Here is a 20,012-nt window from a genome sequence, read left to right as displayed (position 1 = left end):
CTCTTCATATTGCTGAAGCTACGCTCAGCAGTGCAAGTTGACACAGGATACGTCAACATGAACGTTATGACAGCAACATATACTCCGGGATAGAATTCAAGGTTGGCAAGATCAAGGGTGTCAACCAAAGTCGTTTGGTTCACATTTGGATCTATTCCACTCTTCTTTTGCCTCCATCGTGTGATCTCGGCTTCGAAGTCGCCCTCAGAGATCTGCATGTCACTGCTGTAGTCGCTGTAGAGGTCATCAATGGCTTTTAAGAAAAGATACTGGAGAGACTTACACACACAGACAGCTATTCCAAATTTAAAAATCGGTCCGATTTTTATGGTAACTTTAAAAAATGTTTTCAGGGAATAGGAGAAATATTTTTTCAGATTTCAGCTGTACGCACGGGCGTAAGTGCGTATATGGACACTACGCCCGCACTAAGAAACTCTGTTCATCTGTGCAATAAATCGCGTAACTTCCTTTTTCCTTTATTTCGCGTTAACTTAAGTCGCGTTGATTTCAAATACCTAATATGACACGAGCGTTTATCTCCTATAATAATCTATCCCCCCCCCCCCCCAAAACCAATATTAATTATTCAGTTCACGTAGTGGCATAAATAAAAATGCGAACACTTCCCCGATATCTCACCGACCTACGTGGTGTCGCAACTCACCAATTTCGCAAAGCTTGAGTGAGGAATGCCCTAGGATCAGTTGCATGGGAGGACTTGCACCGAGACCCAAACCCTCTAGACGCTGCCGCGTATTGATGCAAACCTTGGAACCCTCCTAAGAGGCCTCTCACCGATCTTGTACTGAACATGTGTCACAAAGTCTATTTATTTGCAACGCCTAGTGGTTTTCCGTCATTGTGGTTATCACTGGCAGTCCGAAAGCAACTGCGCATGCTTTGTGCTTGCCTTCAAGGAAATTTATGTTCAGTTACCTTTTCCAGTCGGGCTGTTAACTTATCTCTACCAAAATCATGTAAACTCGTTCGTTTCTTCAAAAAAGTTTTAAATGGAAAACTTTATAGCACTCAAAGTTATTCATGATCATTCACAGATCAAGGCCCTGTGAATCGCTAGACCGATGGAGCGTTTCCTCCAGTCCAAGGGATTAATCAGACCTTTTACTCTGTGCATCGCGCTGAAAGTTCCGTTCGCATCCTAAATACGAAGACAGGAATCTGGCCTTAGCATTATCACGTACGAGAAAAGGTCTCTGAGAAGTCACTTTGTCTCGAAGAAACGCTACGGGACACTAGCTTTGAACACAAATTTTCATCACAGTTAACTGTCAATTTCTTTTATTAAGTTTTTGTTTTAAAAGTTTTTTTACCCACGAAAATTAAGATAACTGAAAGTTGTTTTCTTGACACTTGTGCAGTCTTTACAAATTTCCTGGAACACCTAGCCCTTCCTTTGAAACACCTACAAGCATTTATGGTTACACGTGTGCAGACTACAACGAGTATCAGTCGAAGAAAAGTCGAAGTATTGTACGTTAAGGCATTATTGCGGAAAGTCGATACGTCGGAAAATCGATATTGGTCTTTTATATATCACTTTGACGTCTAAGTGGTTGACAAATTTGCGTAGTCTGATTCCTTTTTAAACAGTTGTCATTTCTACGTTCGGGTATCCACGGTTCACGACTAGAAAAACGACTAAAACTTTTCGCGGTAATCGGTAAAGAAAAAGTCTACGGAGCACTTTGGTGTGAGTTATCATTCGGATCCTCTCCCTTCCGATTGTTTTGTTTACATTTTCTACGTTGGGGTTGAACTTTTTCGTCTTTCAGCAACAAGCAAGTCCTGTAGTTTGTAATTTCAGCCTTTTCCAGTTAATACTTAATAACTGATAAGAACTGTTGATAAACCATTTTATTCAATGATACTTCAACTGTTGCTTCTGCGGGTAAGAAATCCTCGGCTCGAGACATACATAGGTCATAATTTCAATGGATGGTGAACCTGAACGAAGTCTTGATAAAGGCATCATACACATTTGTATCGGCGGTTTCAGTGAATTCAGATGCCACATTGCGGCACAATGGGGTAATTCACACACAAGTAATTCACACCCAAGTGTGAAATACAATAGCCTTTTACAATTACCTCCTCCTGACTCTTCGCGGCCAACTTATAGCAGTTGTTTCCAATATATATATTTTTTATTTCGGTAAATTTTCACCGTGAAATTGTCACGGACTATTCTACAATGAATAGATCAATGCGGGACCAACAAGAGCAGCTCACTTGATTCAGACCGCCGCAATTACCCAGGCGTGAGTGAAATCTTGTCAATGAGTGTTGTTTAGTGACACATCCGTTATAAGTAAAACCATTGTCCTGGAAAAGACTGGAATCCATCAGATTAACTGTCACCAGTAACTTATTTCATCATTCTGTTGATGCTGCGCGTGGAGTACGACATTCATTCAATCATGGTGGAGCAAGTTGTGGCCGGATCCTGGTTTTTTAAAACCAATGATGACGGAGTTTTCGTGAAAGTTAATGACCAACGGGTTAAAAACCGCCTGGGAAACTTAATGGAAGAGGTCATAGAAGTGAAAGAGGCAAACGCGAGAAATAATCAAAACATTGTGGTAGGCTATTGTTTGCTTGTCATAGGTACTTATTATCTAGCAGAAGCACAATTTAAATGCGAAGGAATTCTTAACAGTTTGCTTTTGGTTTCCGAAAGGCAAAAGACTCAATCCATTCGTCCTTTTAATCAAATGATTAGTTGTGCGAAGGTTTGAAGAACGTTTGATGTACCCTGGGCGCCAAACGGTTTGCTCTTCTGAGCGCAAAAATGGCAACGGCGAACGAACAAAAATCGCCAGTCTGTGCCTGCTTATAGATCGCGCTTCGCCACTCACAGTTTCGAACAGTTGTGAAACGCTTAAAATTCCCGCTTCGTGGCGAACAGTACAAGTAAAGAAAAAAAACCCTTTAATGTCCAGGGTCTGATCGATGCCCTCCAACAACTAACAATTCTTCTTCAATATGACAGATTACATTTAAGGATATGGTGTCCCCGAGTGGTAAATTTGATCTCCAATTAAATATAACGAAGTTCAATGCTGACAAAAACGACTTTTGTCGGAAGTTCTCTGGCGTGTCTACAGCCAAAGATTTCGTTGGGAAGTTCAAATCGACCCGCAGCACAATCGTTATGGCATCGGCGAGTGGAACCCCGGACGGCGTTACGGTGAGCGAGGAAACACCGCACATATCTGGGGACGAAGAAGAGATAGCTGTCGAAGCCACTGGCCAGAAAACCCCAGCCAAGAAGAAAAAGGGAGGCAGAAAGAGAAAGCAACCTACCCAAATGCCAGAAGGAGTGGAATTGCCATCCCCTGAAAAAGCCCCAAAGGCAAACTCCTTGGATGAAGAAATTGAGGCACATTACATAGGTATGTTGAGGTGATTCTATAGTATGTATAGTAAAAAGAAGCTGATCAGTCCGGCGTTGAACGCGATATGCAAGCATTAACTAATTCGTAGTTCGCTGTATGTCGGAAATAATGACCTCGAGTTTTCATTAGTAAGGGGATACACGTGTTAAAAGTTTGTTATAGTTCAATGACTTGGAATCACACTTACAGTAAAAGGCTGTTTTGACTATGCCGACAAACAAACTACGCGGACAACGGCCGTCACTAAAAGAGTTATACAATGTACCTCGGTGCTAAGTAGAATTTAATAGAAGACAACAGAGGGCAAAATAAATGTAAAGAAATTTGGGTTTAGCCCCGGGGTTTTAGCCAAAAGAGCTCCTAATACACGTACCGATTTTATTTCGGCTTAGTCAATCGAAGGAAACCGAACACATTGTTTGCTTAGAGAATCGCACGAAATCGATTACATTCTACCGTTCGATTACGTTAGTAAATAAATTTCGCTTGAAGAAAGCCATATGTAATGTGGTCTTAAATACGAAAAACACGTGTTCCACTAAAGTAACTCGAGCCTAAAAAAACTTGTCATTGATTTTCGATACCAATTTTACAAAAAAATTAAGAATTTGGGGATCAAAAGTTCGATTGAGATTTCTTTAGTTTGTTCTCAGTTCTTTAGTTAGCTCTCAGTTCTTTAGTTCTCATTAGTTACAGTTAAGGTCACTATAGACCTTGAAGGGCCGACTTTGTCCAAGATATTTTTCACGTCAAATTCAAGACTACTACTTTATCTGATTTTTTAACATTATTTTAAAAACTTATAACGCGAAGGAATTATCTTCAAAAACGCGAATTTAAAACAAGTCAACGATCCGTAAACTGTTATAGGCCAATTGGAATAATTATGTCTACCACTGATTTGTTGAGCAGAAACAATTTTCGTGGCAATCTCATCACGGACTCGTAATTCGCTTCTTTTGTTTATCTCTTGCGTCTTGCAATTTCGCACAGAGAGATGTTCGCTTTTGTTGATTCTATGCGTCTCTTAAACGATTTTGTACGGTCCTCGCGTTCCCAAATTAGAACGCAAGCGCAAATCGCAAACGAATAGTCGTCACAGCTCTCTTCTGGCGCACAATGTCATTGCCGCTGGATTACCGGCGAATTAAATCGCTGATATCTAACTTGACAGCCTCTTCAAACGCTCTGCGCCCTCGTCAACTATCACGCAATAGAAATCTCGAGCTCAAAATGTTATTGTCTAATAGCAATACAATTTTAAACGAATCAGCGCGAATATTTTCTTTCGGCTATTTTTTAAAGGCTTTTGTGCCCCTCGAATAGCTAGACTCTGATACGTTAATAATGTTTTTGATTGATCGATCGATTGATTGATTGATTAATTCGCGCACTAATTGTAACAGGCACATGGCTATATGTTTTGCCCGATACACCGTTTTAATAACCCAATTTTAAATCCACATCTTAGGTTTATTTAACTTAAAAGTGGCCTCATTGAGGGAATGCCGGTCGAAATGGCTTGACAGAAAAATAGATGAGGCCAGGGTGGAAGAGATATCAAAGAGCATCGAGAGCAGTCCTGCCTCAATGCACAACGCTCAACCCTGGTTGGCCATCGCTGACGTTACAAGGGAGGATGTTCAAAAAGACAAAAATCTGGTTAAGGGTGCTAACCTGGAGTTGATTGGAGGTCTGCATCGTCGTGCAGCCTACAAGAAGGTATACCCCAACACAGTTTTAAAACAAGTATAGAATTAGTACTGGTAGACAAATTGCAGCAAGGTGGATTGTCTGTAAACCTCTAACGAAACTTAAAAGGTTCAACTTGAAAATTCTTTCTTTGTACTGCTGAGTAAACATACTTAAAAGTCTCAAGAATAAGGGAAAAAACCATCACAACGGAGACAGGACAATGATACAATCGATTTCACGTAAGAAATATTAATTGATTATGTCTTCCAACCAACTTCATCAATTTTTAACCATAATCTCCTTTTACTAATTTCAGTTGTCAATGGCAAGTGAGAAGAACGAAAAGTTGCTCCAGAAAGTTTGGGTCAGCGTATACGACTCTGGGTTATCTGACGAGCAAGTTTGCAGGCTCGCCGCCAAGCATAACACAGACAACCAGGGGAGTAGGCAGACCAAATGGGTTGAGCGCGTAGTGGCTTGCCGACAATGGCTTTATCAAATGAATAAGAAAGACTACGAGAAGGATGACACCCCCGCAAGTTCCACAGCTTGGAAGAAATCCTGTCAGACTATGTACACCCCATCTGATAAGGTAGGTGAAAATATAAATGATCGGTTTCGTTATTTTTATTGAACAGAAATTAACAAACGTCTTCTTTCACTGACAACAGGATGTGAACTCGTTGGAGCCAACATTACAGGCAGCGTTATTGCATAGAGAAACTTTCAATCTTCTTCTGGAGGTCTCCAAACAATTTGACAAAGGAACACTTAAGGGGATGAAGCCAGAGAAGCCATCCAGGAGGAAAAAGAATCCTCAGATAACCCAAAACCAGGCAAGTCTTTTCATTAGTTGGTGCACGACCCCTAGGAGCAGGACGCTTTGACATGTAATCGTGTTTAAATAAAAGCTGTATCATTTTTGTATTTATGTATGTAACGCTAATGATGCCATGCGGTATTCGTGTCTAAAAGTGGCAAAATGTTCTCTATCACGATCCAACTGTCATCTGGTCACAGGAAAACACTTGCGTCGATTGATTAAAGCTATGAATACTTGCTGTCGATATCTACGGAACACAAACGGTTGTCCACGCAATGAAAAATTTTATACCGTGACAAACGTATGAACTTCTCCTATTATGTATACGTCCGAACAAAGCTGGGCCTAACAATCTTGGTCAAAACAAAAACACTAGATCGCTCGCGCAGTCAATCTGATTAAATGTCGACCCACGCATATATTAATTTCTAGCCTCCCACAAGGGACGACACTCATCACATGAATTTTCAGCTTATTTCCTGAAAATTAATTCGATGTTTTATGCTGTTTTATGCAAAGGTCGGGATGCCTCTTCAAGGTCTGGAAAAGGATACCAAAGACGACCTACTGAACAAAGTCCTGACCAAACAGTACTCACTAAAGGAAATGAAGGAGGCGGCTGACAAAATAAAGAAAAAGAAGATCGCTGTGCAAGCCTTCTTAAAATTTACTGGGGAAGAGGACTGGGAATCTCTTAAAAGGAGATTTCCACACCATGCCACAGAAGAAAAGATGGCGCAGTTTAGGGAGGTCAGCCTACGTAAAGGGCAGACATCACCAGTAAGTCCTTATGCGTAGTTTATAACACAGAGGCTTATAAGCAACAGCTGTATTACTGAAATAGCGTTTTACTGACCGGCAACCATTTGCTTTTACTTGATGCTTTTCAAAAGATGGATTTTATTATTTTACGACACCATTTTTCCAATAAGCGCAACTCAAAGTTTCACTGTTTTGGAAAATAACACTGAAGCTAACTACGTTGCATAGACTGGGGACTATGTTTTTCTTTAAATTAATACAAGTTTGCCTGCATGCATTGTTACTGTCAAAGCGTCTATCATATTTTCATTTCTTTATAATTGCCAGTTTCTTTTTGGAGATTCTGATGTATTTAAGAATTAAAAAATAAATAAATGCCCCGTGTTGTTGAGTTCCATTATAAAATATGGGCGCCGTGCCCCAAAACGAATAATTATGATACTTCCAAAAGAAAAAAATCACAGAAACCGGTGATTTTGTCCTTATTTGTCACTGTTGCCTCATAACAGGTCCTTGAGTCCTTTATCAGGCGTGCACTGGCCTGGGAAAAGGAGGAAACCATGAAAGGGTTAAACGTGGCGGAAGAAAAAAACGGCGTCTTCTTCTTCCATAACAAGAATGAAGAAAGTCACGAGGTTGGAATACTGATGGAATTGCAAGACACGTTGCCAGTGCAAAAACTGAGGACAATTGCCCCCTCATTTGAAGGGTTTCATCTCGCCATTATAAAGCTAGAGGAGGTAATAAGTAAATGCACTCAGGGTGGCTTAATCAGTTTCTCTCAGTTTTAATGTAACACTGATTCCTTTACAGTTAATTGAAAAATGTACCTCAATACGACATAAATGTCATAACTACGTGCTACTCTCGTAACAAACTGACTTGTCGTTATTACCGTCAATAGGATGCAGATGAAACAGAACTGAAAAGAGTTCTTCTTTCAGTTCATGCCTGCAATGTCGATGCCTTACAGAGGTACAACATTGCGATCATTAACCCTGGAGACCAATCAAGCATCCAGGAAAAATTTTCATTGGTCCAGAAGGCCTTCTGGTACGACACGAGGCAGAAAAAAGTTCAAGGTAAGTGTAGCAGGACCACCACGACTTGTTTTCTATGGAGGGGAGGGAGTGAGGGTAAGAGACATGATGCTTTCCAAATGATACAAGACGCGAGCAGCCAAGAGAACAGTAGTTCGTCAAAACAACTTAAAGCTTCGTCTGTTATTGTATTTGCATTACGACATGTACTTTTCAATACTCACTTTTGCATTAGATTGATAACATATATATTTTGTACAGGACACTTGCTGCAAAACAGTTTGACGGAAATATTGATCTGCCACTGGACGGCGAGCAACGTCGTCGGCCCGGAATGCTCCAACCTCGTGGAGGATGCCTCCAATGTATTTGCCTGTCCGGGAGTCGACGACGGAGCAGTCACTTACACTCTGCCTGCTGACCTCATCTCAGCAATAATAAAAAGATTTAGCTTTGAAGGGAATTGGATTTTGGACTTGACACGGTCAAAAGGTACGTTCACAACGTATACTGTCCGTACGAAAAACTTAGTAACGTGCCAACATACTGTAAATAGACAGCCTCGTATTTCAAATAAACGGAACTGAGGATTAATTTATTCTTCCCTAGGTGCTGGAATTGCTGCTGGTCTTTCAGCCAACAGAAATGTTGTTTGTCTGGAGAGAGGAGAAGAATGTAGACTGACGGCAAGTCATGTCAATAAAGAACTGGACATCGACAACGGACAAGAGGAGGCAGACAACTCGGATGGAGACTGAATCCAGCCTATGGAAAAAGATGGCGGTTCCAGATTTTGCTATCAATTTAGCTACGTTTCAAGTTCTTTAAGGTGGCTCAAAATAGTTTCCAGCAGTTAGATTTTGATGGGTCAATTTAGCAACAGTATGACCTGGTAAAAAAAACCCTTTAATAACATCTTTAGGGGCTTATAATTCAAAAACGGAACAGTGAATTTTTTTTTATATTATTAAATTTCAATAAGCACGATAAGACGCAACGGTTCAAAGCAACCTTCAAGTTTTGAAAATTGAAGTTGATTCTGAACTCTATATTTTAAACTTTGCCAAAAGTTGCGTCTTACGCTTATCAAAATTTGATAACATAAAAAAATTCACCGTGTCGTTTTGGATTAAAAGTCTCTAAAGCTGTAATTAAGGGTGTTTTTAGCAGTTTTTTGATACCATGACTGTACTGGCATCAAGTGATAAAGTGGTTATCACGACCCATCAAAATGTAAGTGCTGGAAAGTGCCATCTCAAGTTAATTCTAAGTTGCGCTAAGAATCGTTAACCGTTAGGCGATAGGTTTAGGCAGAGGAACGTCTTGTTTTGCGGTTATTCAATGCCGAATTTGCTGATTTTCTTGGAAGAGAAAAAGTTCCAGAAAGTTTCTGGTATAAAGCGACTACGCGAATACTACTTCCCAAAAATCGTAGCTGATCGTTTTTGGGTTTCCAAACGGCATTTGTATCAATTCGAAAAGAGCAAATTTCCCACAACACGAAAGTTCAAGATGACAATTCTGTTAGGAAAATGGAAGGGGTTTTCAAGGCCTTCCAAACAGATAATAAACCGATATGCCGCGACTTTTCCTGCGCGCGTCTTTTAGCCTCTTTGGTGCGCGAAGACTTATGGGTAAATGGAACGATCGCCATGTTTTGGAGATACGATGGATGTGTTTATTTCTATACCATTTGTCTGAAATAATAACCTTTTTCACAGCGGTTACAAGCAAAAATCCAACACCGCTCCCGGTTTTCGTGACCTCGGAGTTTTGTAAGAGATTAGAGGAAAAATGTCCCAAGAAGTTTGTAAGAAACAACAAGCAGTGTACGAACGTCTCGTTTAAGCTCAAGTTTAACGTCATTGAGCATAATACTGTGGGTACCTTCTTAGCAAGAGAGTTGGTGGGTAACAATTACTTAATTTTCAGTGCAAATGCCGAGCTTTCAGCGTAACTTTCCTTTTCCTTTTCCTTAAAAAAATCCAACACCGCTCCCGGTTTTCGTGACCTCGGAGTTTTGTAAGAGATTAGAGGAAAAATGTCCCAAGAAGTTTGTAAGAAACAACAAGCAGTGTACGAACGTCTCGTTAACTATGTGTACTTTCGGCCGGAAAGTGGAGTTGCTATTCCACACGCGTACATGGCTAATTATCTTTGTAAGAAATTGCAAATTTTCGGCGAAAATTCACGTATCACAACGCGATATATTTCAACATTAAGAATCTATTTGTTGACCATTGCACTTTTATTTAAGTGATGGCTCCTAGAGGAGCCGTTAGTAAGTCTTTTCTTCGAACTTTTTCTTTCGCATCTTCTCTCATCTACAACATGGCCTGGAAACTTGATTTTCATGGATGGACGCGTTGCATGGAACTGCTGCTAAATGTAACATAAAATATTAGATATTGAGCTTTGCTACTTTCAGGGAACCCACTTGATGGCGCAAAAGTAAATCAACAAACCTAACCGTCCTGCATGTACAAATTGTAGCTTTAATTTTGTTTGGTCTTTTCAGTTTATTTTAGGAGCGTGTTGTACAGTTTACTGTTTCCTATTTTTGATTGACTGATTGATTGATTCATTCATTAATGTTTTTAACGCGTTTGATCGCGCTATTTAGTGGGTCTCCTTAAAGTAAACAATGCCATATGTTGTTTCACTAGCTTAATTTTTTTAGTAGCTCTAAGTCTTGCCCTTACGTCTTTATATAAAAAGGTATTTAATAGGTGTATATTTAAGATTTCTTTGAAGACCTGGTTGTCTTTCGTAGTACTTAATTAGTTGTTTGTGGCTGGAAGGGATTTCATCAATTTAATAGCGACTTGTTTGTGGAGTTGAAGGATTTTATAAATTTAGGTCTTGTTTGTGGAAGTGAAGTACTTCATATGTTTATGACTTGTTTGTATAGCTGAAAGAATTTCATAACTTTGACTTGTTTGTAGAGCTGAAGGATTTCATAAATTTATGACTTGTTGATAGAGCTAAAGGATTTCATAAATTTATGACTTTTTTGTAGAGCTGAAGGATTTCATAAATTTATGACTTGTTGATAAGGCTAAAGGATTTCATAAATTTATGACTTGTTGGCAGAGCTGAAGGATTTCATAAATTTATGACTTGTTGGCAGAGCTGAAGGATTTCATAAATTTATGACTTGTTGATAGAGCTAAAGGATTTCATAAATTTATGACTTTTTGTAGAGCTGAAGGATTTCATAAATTTATGACTTTTTGTAGAGCTGAAGGATTTCATAAATTTATGACTTTTTTGTAGAGCTGAAGGATTTCATAAATTTATGACTTGCTGATAAGGCTAAAGGATTTCATAAATTTATGACTTGTTGGCAGAGCTGAAGGATTTCATAAATTTATGACTTGTTGGCAGAGCTGAAGGATTTCATAAATTTATGACTTTTTTGTAGAGCTTAAGGATTTCATAAATTTATGACTTGTTGGCCGAGCTGAAGGATTTCATAAATTTATGACTTGTTGGCCGAGCAGAAGGATTTCATAAATTTATGACTTTTTTGTAGAGCTGAAGGATTTCATAAATTTATGATTTGGTTGTAGAGCTGAAGGATTTCATAAATTTATGACTTGTTTGCAGAGCTGAAGGATTTCATAAATTTATGGCTTGTTAGTAGAGCTGAAGGATTTCATAAATTTATGACTTCATGTAGAGCTGAAGGATTTCATAAATTTATGACTTGTTTACAGAGCTGAAGGATTTCATAAATTTATGACTTGTTTACAGAGCTGAAGGATTTCATAAATTTATGACTTGTTGATAGAGCTAAAGGATTTCATAAATTTATGACTTGTTGGCCGAGCAGAAGGATTTCATAAATTTATGACTTGTTTGCAGAGCTGAAGGATTTCATAAATTTATGACTTGTTTGCAGAGCTGAAGGATTTCATAAATTTATGACTTGTTAGTAGAGCTGAAGGATTTCATAAATTTATGACTTCATGTAGAGCTGAAGGATTTCATAAATTTATGACTTGTTTACAGAGCTGAAGGATTTCATAAATTTATGACTTGTTTACAGAGCTGAAGGATTTCATAAATTTATGACTTGTTTGTAGAGCTGAGGCATATTTCCAAACATTTATTGCTTGCCAGAAAGGAAAGTTTGATGCTTAGGATGTTTTTGTTAACTTTTTTAATATGGATAAATTTTTTTGGTAAGATTTGTCTGGAAATTACTCTGTTGTATCTTTTATATCCCACTGAATATAGAAAAAGTTAGAAAATGTACAATTCTTATACTCTAATCAAGTTAAGCTAGAGTAATAAAGTTCCTACATTTGTAATGGGACCTTTTCAGTATTCATTATGAAATCTGTTCCAAGTAACGCATAATAAAGTACATTTCAAGTGTTAATGATATGCTTACTTGTGTTTTCATGTGAGACAAACCCAAAATGTACAATTTCTATGTCTTCTAATTTTTCCCTTTTTGGGTATCAAATCAAAGGAGCTCATTTTGGACAATTTTTGGTTCACAAAACCCCCAAAAAGCACATTTTGGAGCAAATAATAATAAATGCAAAAATGCATTTTTGCAGTTATACTTGTTATTCTTATTTTACTTTTTATTATTATTATTATTATTTTATTTTTTTTATTTTATTATTATTATTATTTATTTATTTTTTTATTGCCAGTTTTTCAATGTTATATACCATCTGTTTTTCCATATCATAACAACTGTTTTTATATCTCATAGCAACCTAAAGTTAGCTTTTAATTGCCAGTTTCTGAAATTTAACGGTCATTCGTTGATATTGCCTGATGAGTGTGGTCATCCTTTGACCATACGAAACAGCGTTGTCGCAATAAAATGATGAATTGAAGTCTTGCTACCATTGTTTATTATCTACACTGCTCCTCTCAGAGTCGAGCGCTCTATAAATTTATTCTGTTCAAGTTCAAGAAGTTTATATATATATAGATGTGTAAATGATGTTGGTTTGCCAACGATGATGCCTTGGAGAAACGGATCCAATGGATACAGAACGCTTCTTCTTTAAATAATTACAGGTTGAATAAACAGAAGAAGATGCGAACTTTTCTCGTAGGAGAAGAGATTAATCTTGAGCAGTAAGCCTCGTGAGCCTCAGTAAGCCTTGAGCAGTAAGCCTCAGTAAGCCTCGTGAGCAACATCGCACGCCCGATAATCAACGGGGTCGCTTTAAATGCACAGCCAAATGTGATCTATGTCGCAATTATTTAAAGGAATCTAATTGCTTTACTAGCACCAGTACTAGCAGGACGTATCCTATTACGCAGATTCTTAATTGTAAATCTAAAAATGTCATCTACTTGGTTACGTGCAAGAAATGCAATGTGCAATATGTTGGGTCCACAAGTAACGAATTTAAAATTCGTTTCCGCAACCACAAGTCTTCTATGATCACCAAAAAACGTACTTGTGAAGTTGCTATTCATTTTAACAAAGAGCCTCATGCTCTGGCAGATTTTGAATTTTTAATTATTGAACAGTTGTGTAATCTAAGTGTCAATAATAATAGTCTTGATGACCGTTTGCTCACAAGAGAGGCCTTTTGGTGTGCTCAATTATGCACCCTCACACCTCATGGACTCAACAAAAGGTGCAAGTTTAATTCCAGGAATAGGATTCGCTACAATTAACACCATCTTGCTGCTGTACTTTATTTGTTTTTATTTGCTTTTTAGCGGGCGTTTTGCTATTTTTATTATTACGTAATTCTTATGTAATCTTATTTGAAAAAAAATTTTATTTCTTTGTTCTCTTTGTAAGTTATTGTTTTGTAACTTATTTAAGGCTTTTTCACTTTTTGTAAATTTTATTCTGAGTATTGATATTCTTAGTGTTGAAGAAACCTGAATGGGCGAAACGTCCACTTGAATTAAAGACCTCCTACGAGAAAAGTTCGCATCTTCTTCTGTTTATTCAACCTATATATATATTTAATTAAACTGTAGTCATACCTTTCAGTTGGTGGATAGGCATCAGTGATACATTCCTGATCTGAAAGCTGGAATTACACAAACATGAAAACATGTTGATATAGTTCATCCATAAACTGGAAGTTCTCAAAGAGACAACTAGTGCTACTTCCCTTAGAACTGGAGCCAAAGCCTGTGCTAGTAATAATATTGTGGAGTGACTGATGAAGGAATCATTGACTTTTTTCAACGCCACAAACAATAAGGTAAAGGTAAAAGGTAAAGTCTGCGTACGAGCCAAGTGGCCCATCAGGCCGGAGCTTATCCCGGTTTCTGTAGCATGAAGCGACTAGAAGTATTTCTACTCCCCCCTGGATGGGATGCTAGTCCATTGCAGGGTTACCCCCAGCATTTAGTTCGTTGGTACCCATTTATACACCTGGGTGGAGAGATGCACTGTGAGAGTAAAGTGTCTTGCCCAAGAACACAACACAATGTCCCTTGCCAGGGCTCGGGGAACCCAGACCGTTCGATCCAGAGACGAGCACACTAACCATGAGGCCACCGCGTCTCCCATCACAAACAATAAAAAGAGAGTTAATTTTTTGACTAGCGGTGTGACTCCACTAACTTAGTAACCCAGTCACACCTATACATGTATCTAATTTCAATAAACAAAACAGATCTTAGTTCTAGATCATTGGCTGCCTTCATCAAGTTCAGCTCAAAGTCAAACAGTTAAGGCACACTGTTTGCCAGGGGCCACATGGCAAAACCATGATGGACTTAAATAAAGGTTAAAGCTTTCAGTTCTCCAGCATTTCAACGGTGCATTTCAGCTTTTAATTGGTGTGCTTTGCAAAGAAGCATAATTTGGCAAGCTGTAACTTTCAAGCCAAAGAGGGTTGCTCACACAATCACCAAATCGTGGAGAATCATTCACCAATGGCATTAAACAACTTAACTACAAATTTCAGTCAGCACAACTCTAAAGAAATGCTGTCATTCTCACGGCTTGAAGAGATTCTCCAAAGAAGAATGGCTAAATGCTTGCCAATATTTCAGAACTTCACCTTGAAAGAAACCCTTTATCATACATTGATACACTACATAACCAGTGTCACATTATTCTCGCCAATGTTTGGCAGGATATGGACTCTCCATGTGGTTTTGTTTTTATCAGAAATGAATTTTAGCTTTCAGTTCATTTTGGTTGGCTGGTTGATCATTTGCAGGAGATCAGTGAAGTGCAAGTAATTAGGAGGTGTTTCCCGTTTTCACAGCCTTTGTGAGTAGACGTTTTTTTTTTCCCTCCTTCTGCCCCCACCCCCACCCCACCCACTTTTCCTAAGCCAACATGGCGGCGAACTTTCCCATACCGATAGTAAATCGTGACCAGACGGAAAACGCCTGCAATGCAGGCTACCACATACCTTTAAAAAGTTTTCAAAAATAGAGTTCCTTTTAATCTGAGGAAAGAGTCACCTCGCAGTATATATATGGCTTGATGAAGTTTCAAGCGTATAATATTTCTATAAAGCTATTCTAAGCTATCAAACAACACGCAATGATTAAAAATTTAAGCTTAACAAGTAAATCCCCTTTAGGCTTACGTTCACGAGTAAGGATGAAATCTCGAGTTCCCCATCTTACTAATTTTAAGATGATTGTATGCATCTCTAATAAGCTTCAATCGTCGATCGCAATATCACGGAAATGAACATGCACAAGATTTTACCCCCAACTACACGACTACGCTAAGTAAAGACTCTAACGTACGCTATAATTTCCGCTATTGTACTTTACCGTTGAAGCCGAAACTGCTCCAAGGAACAGTATACATGTAAGGAAGACCCAAATCTGCTCCATGACTGCTTGGAAGTGAAAAATAAGCTTTCACGAGCTTGCATAAGAGCCCCGTTGGCATGACATACGAAACCAGAAGCAAATCATATGACCCAACAATGTCACACTCTGCAGAGAGGGGTACGGCACTTTTACAATAACAAAGCTTGTTACAAGTCGCATGACTAGTACCTAACATACTATGAACACATATCTCATGTACTCCAAGAAAGAAGAAAGAATATACCGAGAGCACCGGGCTGCAACAATGGAATGCCCGCAGCAAGCCGAAGCGTGTAATCAGGCGGCGCGGCTCAAATGTGATTGGTTGATAGCGAGAGACAGACAGTACAGATGTGGCACATAACAAGGACCCTTCTTTTGTTCGGAGAATTCCCTCGTGCATGACCGATCTGCTTGGCAAAATGAGGTGTTCAAAACTCAGATTTATCGTTGTGGTGTTGATCTTCAGCATAGTTGCTGGAGTGCACCTTCTGCTCTCGCATTCAGAAGGGGACGATAGAACAGGTTCACATTTAACGCCACTGTTCTCGAGCAAATGGCGATCAGAGGCAAAACCACAAGGAGAAACGTGGATTTCCGGTAAGCAGTTATACCCTTCGGAAGCTTCAAGACAATGATGAACACGTACCAATTTATCGCAGAATCTTAAACCTTTCATTCCTTTTTTAGATTGATTCTTTTTCCCTTGGTTACACAAATGGGGTATTGTAAATCTAAGTTCGTTTATCAATGCAAGGTCAAATGGCTGGTTATGTTCAACAGATTATTCGGGACGCTGTATCTCCGGGCGATGTAAATTTAAAATACAATCGCGCTTTCATAACTTTCTTACAATTCCCTCGTACTGTACTTCGACTTATTTTATATGCAAATACGGGAGAGTTATAAGTGGTTATGAATACTAAATGCTACAAAGTTAAATAATGGAGTCTATGTGAAGACAAGAGTTGTGTGCTTGTTGAAAGGATCATATTTGGACAAGTTGTCGTAAATGTTTTGCTTATAGTACGTAAAATTTTGTTATTGTTGTTTTATGAATCAGGCGACGTAGTTTTACGAAAAAAACGAATCCATAGTTAACTATGAATCCTAAAGCGCAAATTCATTACGGCTATCTCTAAAACGAGGAACGGGGAATGGAGGAATCGAGGAACGGGCAACGGGCAACGGGTTATCTCTCAAAGGGGGAATCCCTCAAAGGGGGAATCCCTCAAAGGGGGAATCCCTCAAAGGGGGAATCCCTCAAAGGGGGAATCCCTGAAAGGGGGAATCCCTGAAAGGGGGAATTCCTCAAAGGGGGAATCCCTCAAAGGGGGAATCCCTAAATGGGGGAATCCCTAAAAGGGGGAATCCCTAAATGGGGGAATCCCTAAAAGCGGGAATCTCTAAAAGCGGGAATCTCTAAAAGCGGGAATCTCTAAAAGCGGGAATCTCTAAAAGCGGGAATCTTTTAAACGGGGAATCTTTAAAAGCGGGAATCTTTAAAAGCGGGAATCTTTAAAAGCGGGGAATCTTTAAAAGCGGGAATCTTTAAAAGCGGGAATCTTTAAAAGCGGGAATCTTTAAAAGCGGGAATCCTTAAAAGTGGGAATTTTTAAAAGCGGGAATCATTAAAAGCAGGAATCATTAAAAGCGGTTATCTTTAAAAGAGGGAGTCATTACTACTGAGAATCTTGAAAAGTGGGAATCTTCAATGCTTATGGCCTGCGAACATGCTCTCAAGTGGGAAATTTGCGAAACGAAATTGCAACGCTCGGCTCGGCTTCCCTTCGCTCGCAAATATTTCTTTTCGTCCGTTCCACACGCTCTCGCTAGAACGCCTGTTCGCAGGATAAAATACCTTTTAATAAATGTTTTTAAAAACTAGGTAAAGTTTATTATTAGTAGTTATTACTGCCTCTGACATTCCGCAATCTAGCCGTTTTACGGGAAATGTCACAGGAACGCGCAAAGGTCAAGTTTAAAAACTGATCTCCTCAGGGAATATCTCTGTCAGGTTATATCTGTCAGAATATATATCTCAGGTTTATATGTATATGCCACTTTGTTCCACACGTTGGTCGATGAAAGAAAAACGACAATACGGGATTGTTATTCGCTGACGAACAAATTTTAACCTACATTTTATCCGGACTTGTTCTTTGCGACCACTTTCGCTAAGATGTCGCGACAAGATCGGTTGCCATCGTTCACTGTGCTAAAACATACCTGGTGAGGCGTTCAATTTCAATTGTTGACAGCCCTAGGTTGTTTAACTTTTTGAAAATTCTGCCGATATGTGCTGAAGTTTATTACAGGACTTACAGCGTCAGTTTACAGACATATAGATTATCTTCCATTGAGGAAATTTCAAACTCCATTACAATAATTTTCTAGTTACAAAAAAATTGAATGGTGGGCGACCTGGGAAACCATATGAATCCATGAAACGCCAACTGCTCGCGGGAGGTTTGATTGAAGGCGTCGCATCGGTGGTAAGGAGAGTTTCATGCCAGTTTTTCACAATACTTCCTAGAGAAATTCATTTGTTCTAGTCAGAGATTTTGGCGGAAATTTGCTCAGTATAATCAGTGATTCCTTGCTAATCCAGACCGCTCTTTGCGCCATGCCGTCAGGTGGAGACGAATTTAAAGTTCCTCTGCCATTTACTTTTCGAAAGAAAAAGGTCGCTAAGTTCCAAGATCTTCCACATTTTAAGTGGGATGACCTCGGCACACAAGATGTTATCGAACAAGGTTCATTTGGTGCCGTATTAAGAACTAAATATTTCCAGAACGTTCGCGAATCAGTAGACGTCGTAGTGAAGAAACTGCTCTCGTCCTCTGCGGGCTTTGTTGAAGCTTTTGCCAAAGACGCCACGTTGTTGTCACAGCTACGCCACGAAAACATCGTCCAGTTCAAAGCTGTTTGCCAGGACCCCATGGCAATTATGCTAGAGTACGTGTATTTCGATATTGAAGTTTTCGGCGATGAAGGAAAGCTGAGCTCGTTAACGAGTTAATGTACCTTATCGACAGTCAAGACTGCAATGGAATAGAGGGCACATTTATGGATAAGATTGCCGCTGATGTTGCAGGAGGACTGCTCTACTTGCACGAAAATGGAATAGCGCACAGGGACTTAAAATGTGTTGGTTAGCAATCACCACTATCGTGCGGAGACGGATCGAAATAAGATAGCTTACACGTGGAAACACGAGCCTGTGATATGTAAGCTCACTGATTTTGACGAAAACCGATCGCTAGATATCCAAACGAGATCTGTACGTCACTCCTGAACTAAGAATATAGATAGAACCTTTAGGGCTTAGAACATAGGCACATATCGTTGCCAGGTTTGTTAGTTTTGTTCTGTTGTTTTGGAGTGCTTGACAAAATCCTGCTTTCTGGTTTAATTTACGATAAAGGCAGATATTTTTCAGTCGCCATCAATTTAAAGGAGCTGGAAAAACACTAAGAAAACACTAAGAATATACTGTTATGGAAATTTGTTATTTGCTTTCGTGGTTTAGAATAAATTAAATTATCGTTTTGTCTACGGGAAAAAAAGCACGAGAGTAATATCAGGAGTGAGGAGTGTAAAAATTTACAGATTCCCCCTTTTAGAGATTCCCCCTTTTAGAGATTCCCCCTTTTAGAGATTCTCCCTTTTAGAGATTCCCTCTTTTAGAGATTCCCCCTTTTAGAGATTCCCCCTTTTAGAGCTTCCCCCTTTTAGAGATTCCCTCTTTTAGAGATTCCCCCTTTTAGAGATTCCCCGTTTTAGAGATTCCCCCTTTTAGAGATTCCCCGTTTTAGAGATTCCCCCTTTTAGAGATTCCCCTTTTTAGAGATTCCCCGTTTTAGAGATTTCCCGTTTTAGAGATTCCCCCTTTTAGAGATTCCCCCTTTTAGAGATTCCCCCTTTTAGAGATTCCCTCTTTTAGAGATTCCCCCTTTTAGAGATTCCCCCTTTTAGAGATTCCCTCTTTTAGAGATTCCCCCGTTTAGAGATTCCCCCTTTTAGAGATACCTCCTTTTAGAGCTTCCTCCTTTTAGAGATTCCCCCTTTTAGAGCTTCCCCCTTTAAGAGCTTCCCCCTTTTAGAGCTTCCCCCTTTTAGAGATTCCCCCTTTTAGAGATTCCCCCTTTTAGAGATTCCCTCTTTTAGAGATTCCCCCTTTTAGAGATTCCCCCTTTTAGAGATTCCCTCTTTTAGAGATTCCCTGTTCCCCATTCCCCGTTCCCCGTTCCCCGTTCCCCGTTCCCCTTTCCTCCATTCCCCGTTCCCCGTTTTAAAGATAGCCAATTCATTACATGACTTTTGTTTAACCAGCTGACACCTTCACGTGGTAAACAAACGGACGAAAACCTTTTAAATTTTGTTTTTAAAAAATTGTTAGTAATCATAGTAATCATTAAAAAAATGCTTGTAACAATATTTTGTAAGATTCACTCTTGAAAATGTTTGAGAAATTAAAGAGATTTC

General features: G+C 39.2%; 3 protein-coding genes across 3 annotated transcripts in view; 2 read left to right on the top strand and 1 right to left on the bottom strand.

The window, feature by feature from the left end:
• LOC145497279 (acid ceramidase-like) overlaps nt 1-15,577 on the bottom strand; it is a 41,232-nt gene extending 25,655 nt beyond the window's left edge. The window contains exons 1-2 of the mRNA XM_081477105.1: nt 15,483-15,577; nt 13,719-13,765 (exon numbers count right to left, since the gene is read on the bottom strand). Coding sequence (XP_081333231.1) covers nt 13,719-13,765; nt 15,483-15,545 — 110 coding nt within the window. The 5' untranslated portion in view covers nt 15,546-15,577. The remainder of the gene's footprint in view (nt 1-13,718; nt 13,766-15,482) is intronic.
• Nucleotides 4,887-7,498, top strand: LOC145497540 (uncharacterized). The gene is made up of 5 exons (XM_081477352.1): nt 4,887-5,141; nt 5,431-5,706; nt 5,786-5,950; nt 6,457-6,717; nt 7,209-7,498. Exons 1-5 carry the CDS (start codon nt 5,010-5,012, stop codon nt 7,488-7,490), a joined length of 1,116 nt encoding a protein of 371 aa, XP_081333478.1. The 5' UTR covers nt 4,887-5,009; the 3' UTR covers nt 7,491-7,498.
• LOC145497282 (uncharacterized) lies at nt 7,602-8,689 on the top strand. Its single transcript, XM_081477108.1, has 2 exons — nt 7,602-8,231; nt 8,349-8,689. The coding sequence occupies exons 1-2, from the start codon at nt 7,859-7,861 to the stop codon at nt 8,495-8,497; spliced, it is 522 nt and encodes a 173-aa protein (XP_081333234.1). The 5' UTR covers nt 7,602-7,858; the 3' UTR covers nt 8,498-8,689.
• Nucleotides 15,578-20,012: the final 4,435 nt, after the last annotated feature.

Source organism: Orbicella franksi, chromosome 9, assembly GCF_964199315.1.
Source record: "Orbicella franksi chromosome 9, jaOrbFran1.1, whole genome shotgun sequence".
NCBI classification, from domain to species: domain Eukaryota; kingdom Metazoa; phylum Cnidaria; class Anthozoa; order Scleractinia; family Merulinidae; genus Orbicella; species Orbicella franksi.
The sequence above is the reverse complement of the archived record's forward strand: the minus strand, read 5'-3'. Positions and strand labels throughout refer to the sequence as shown.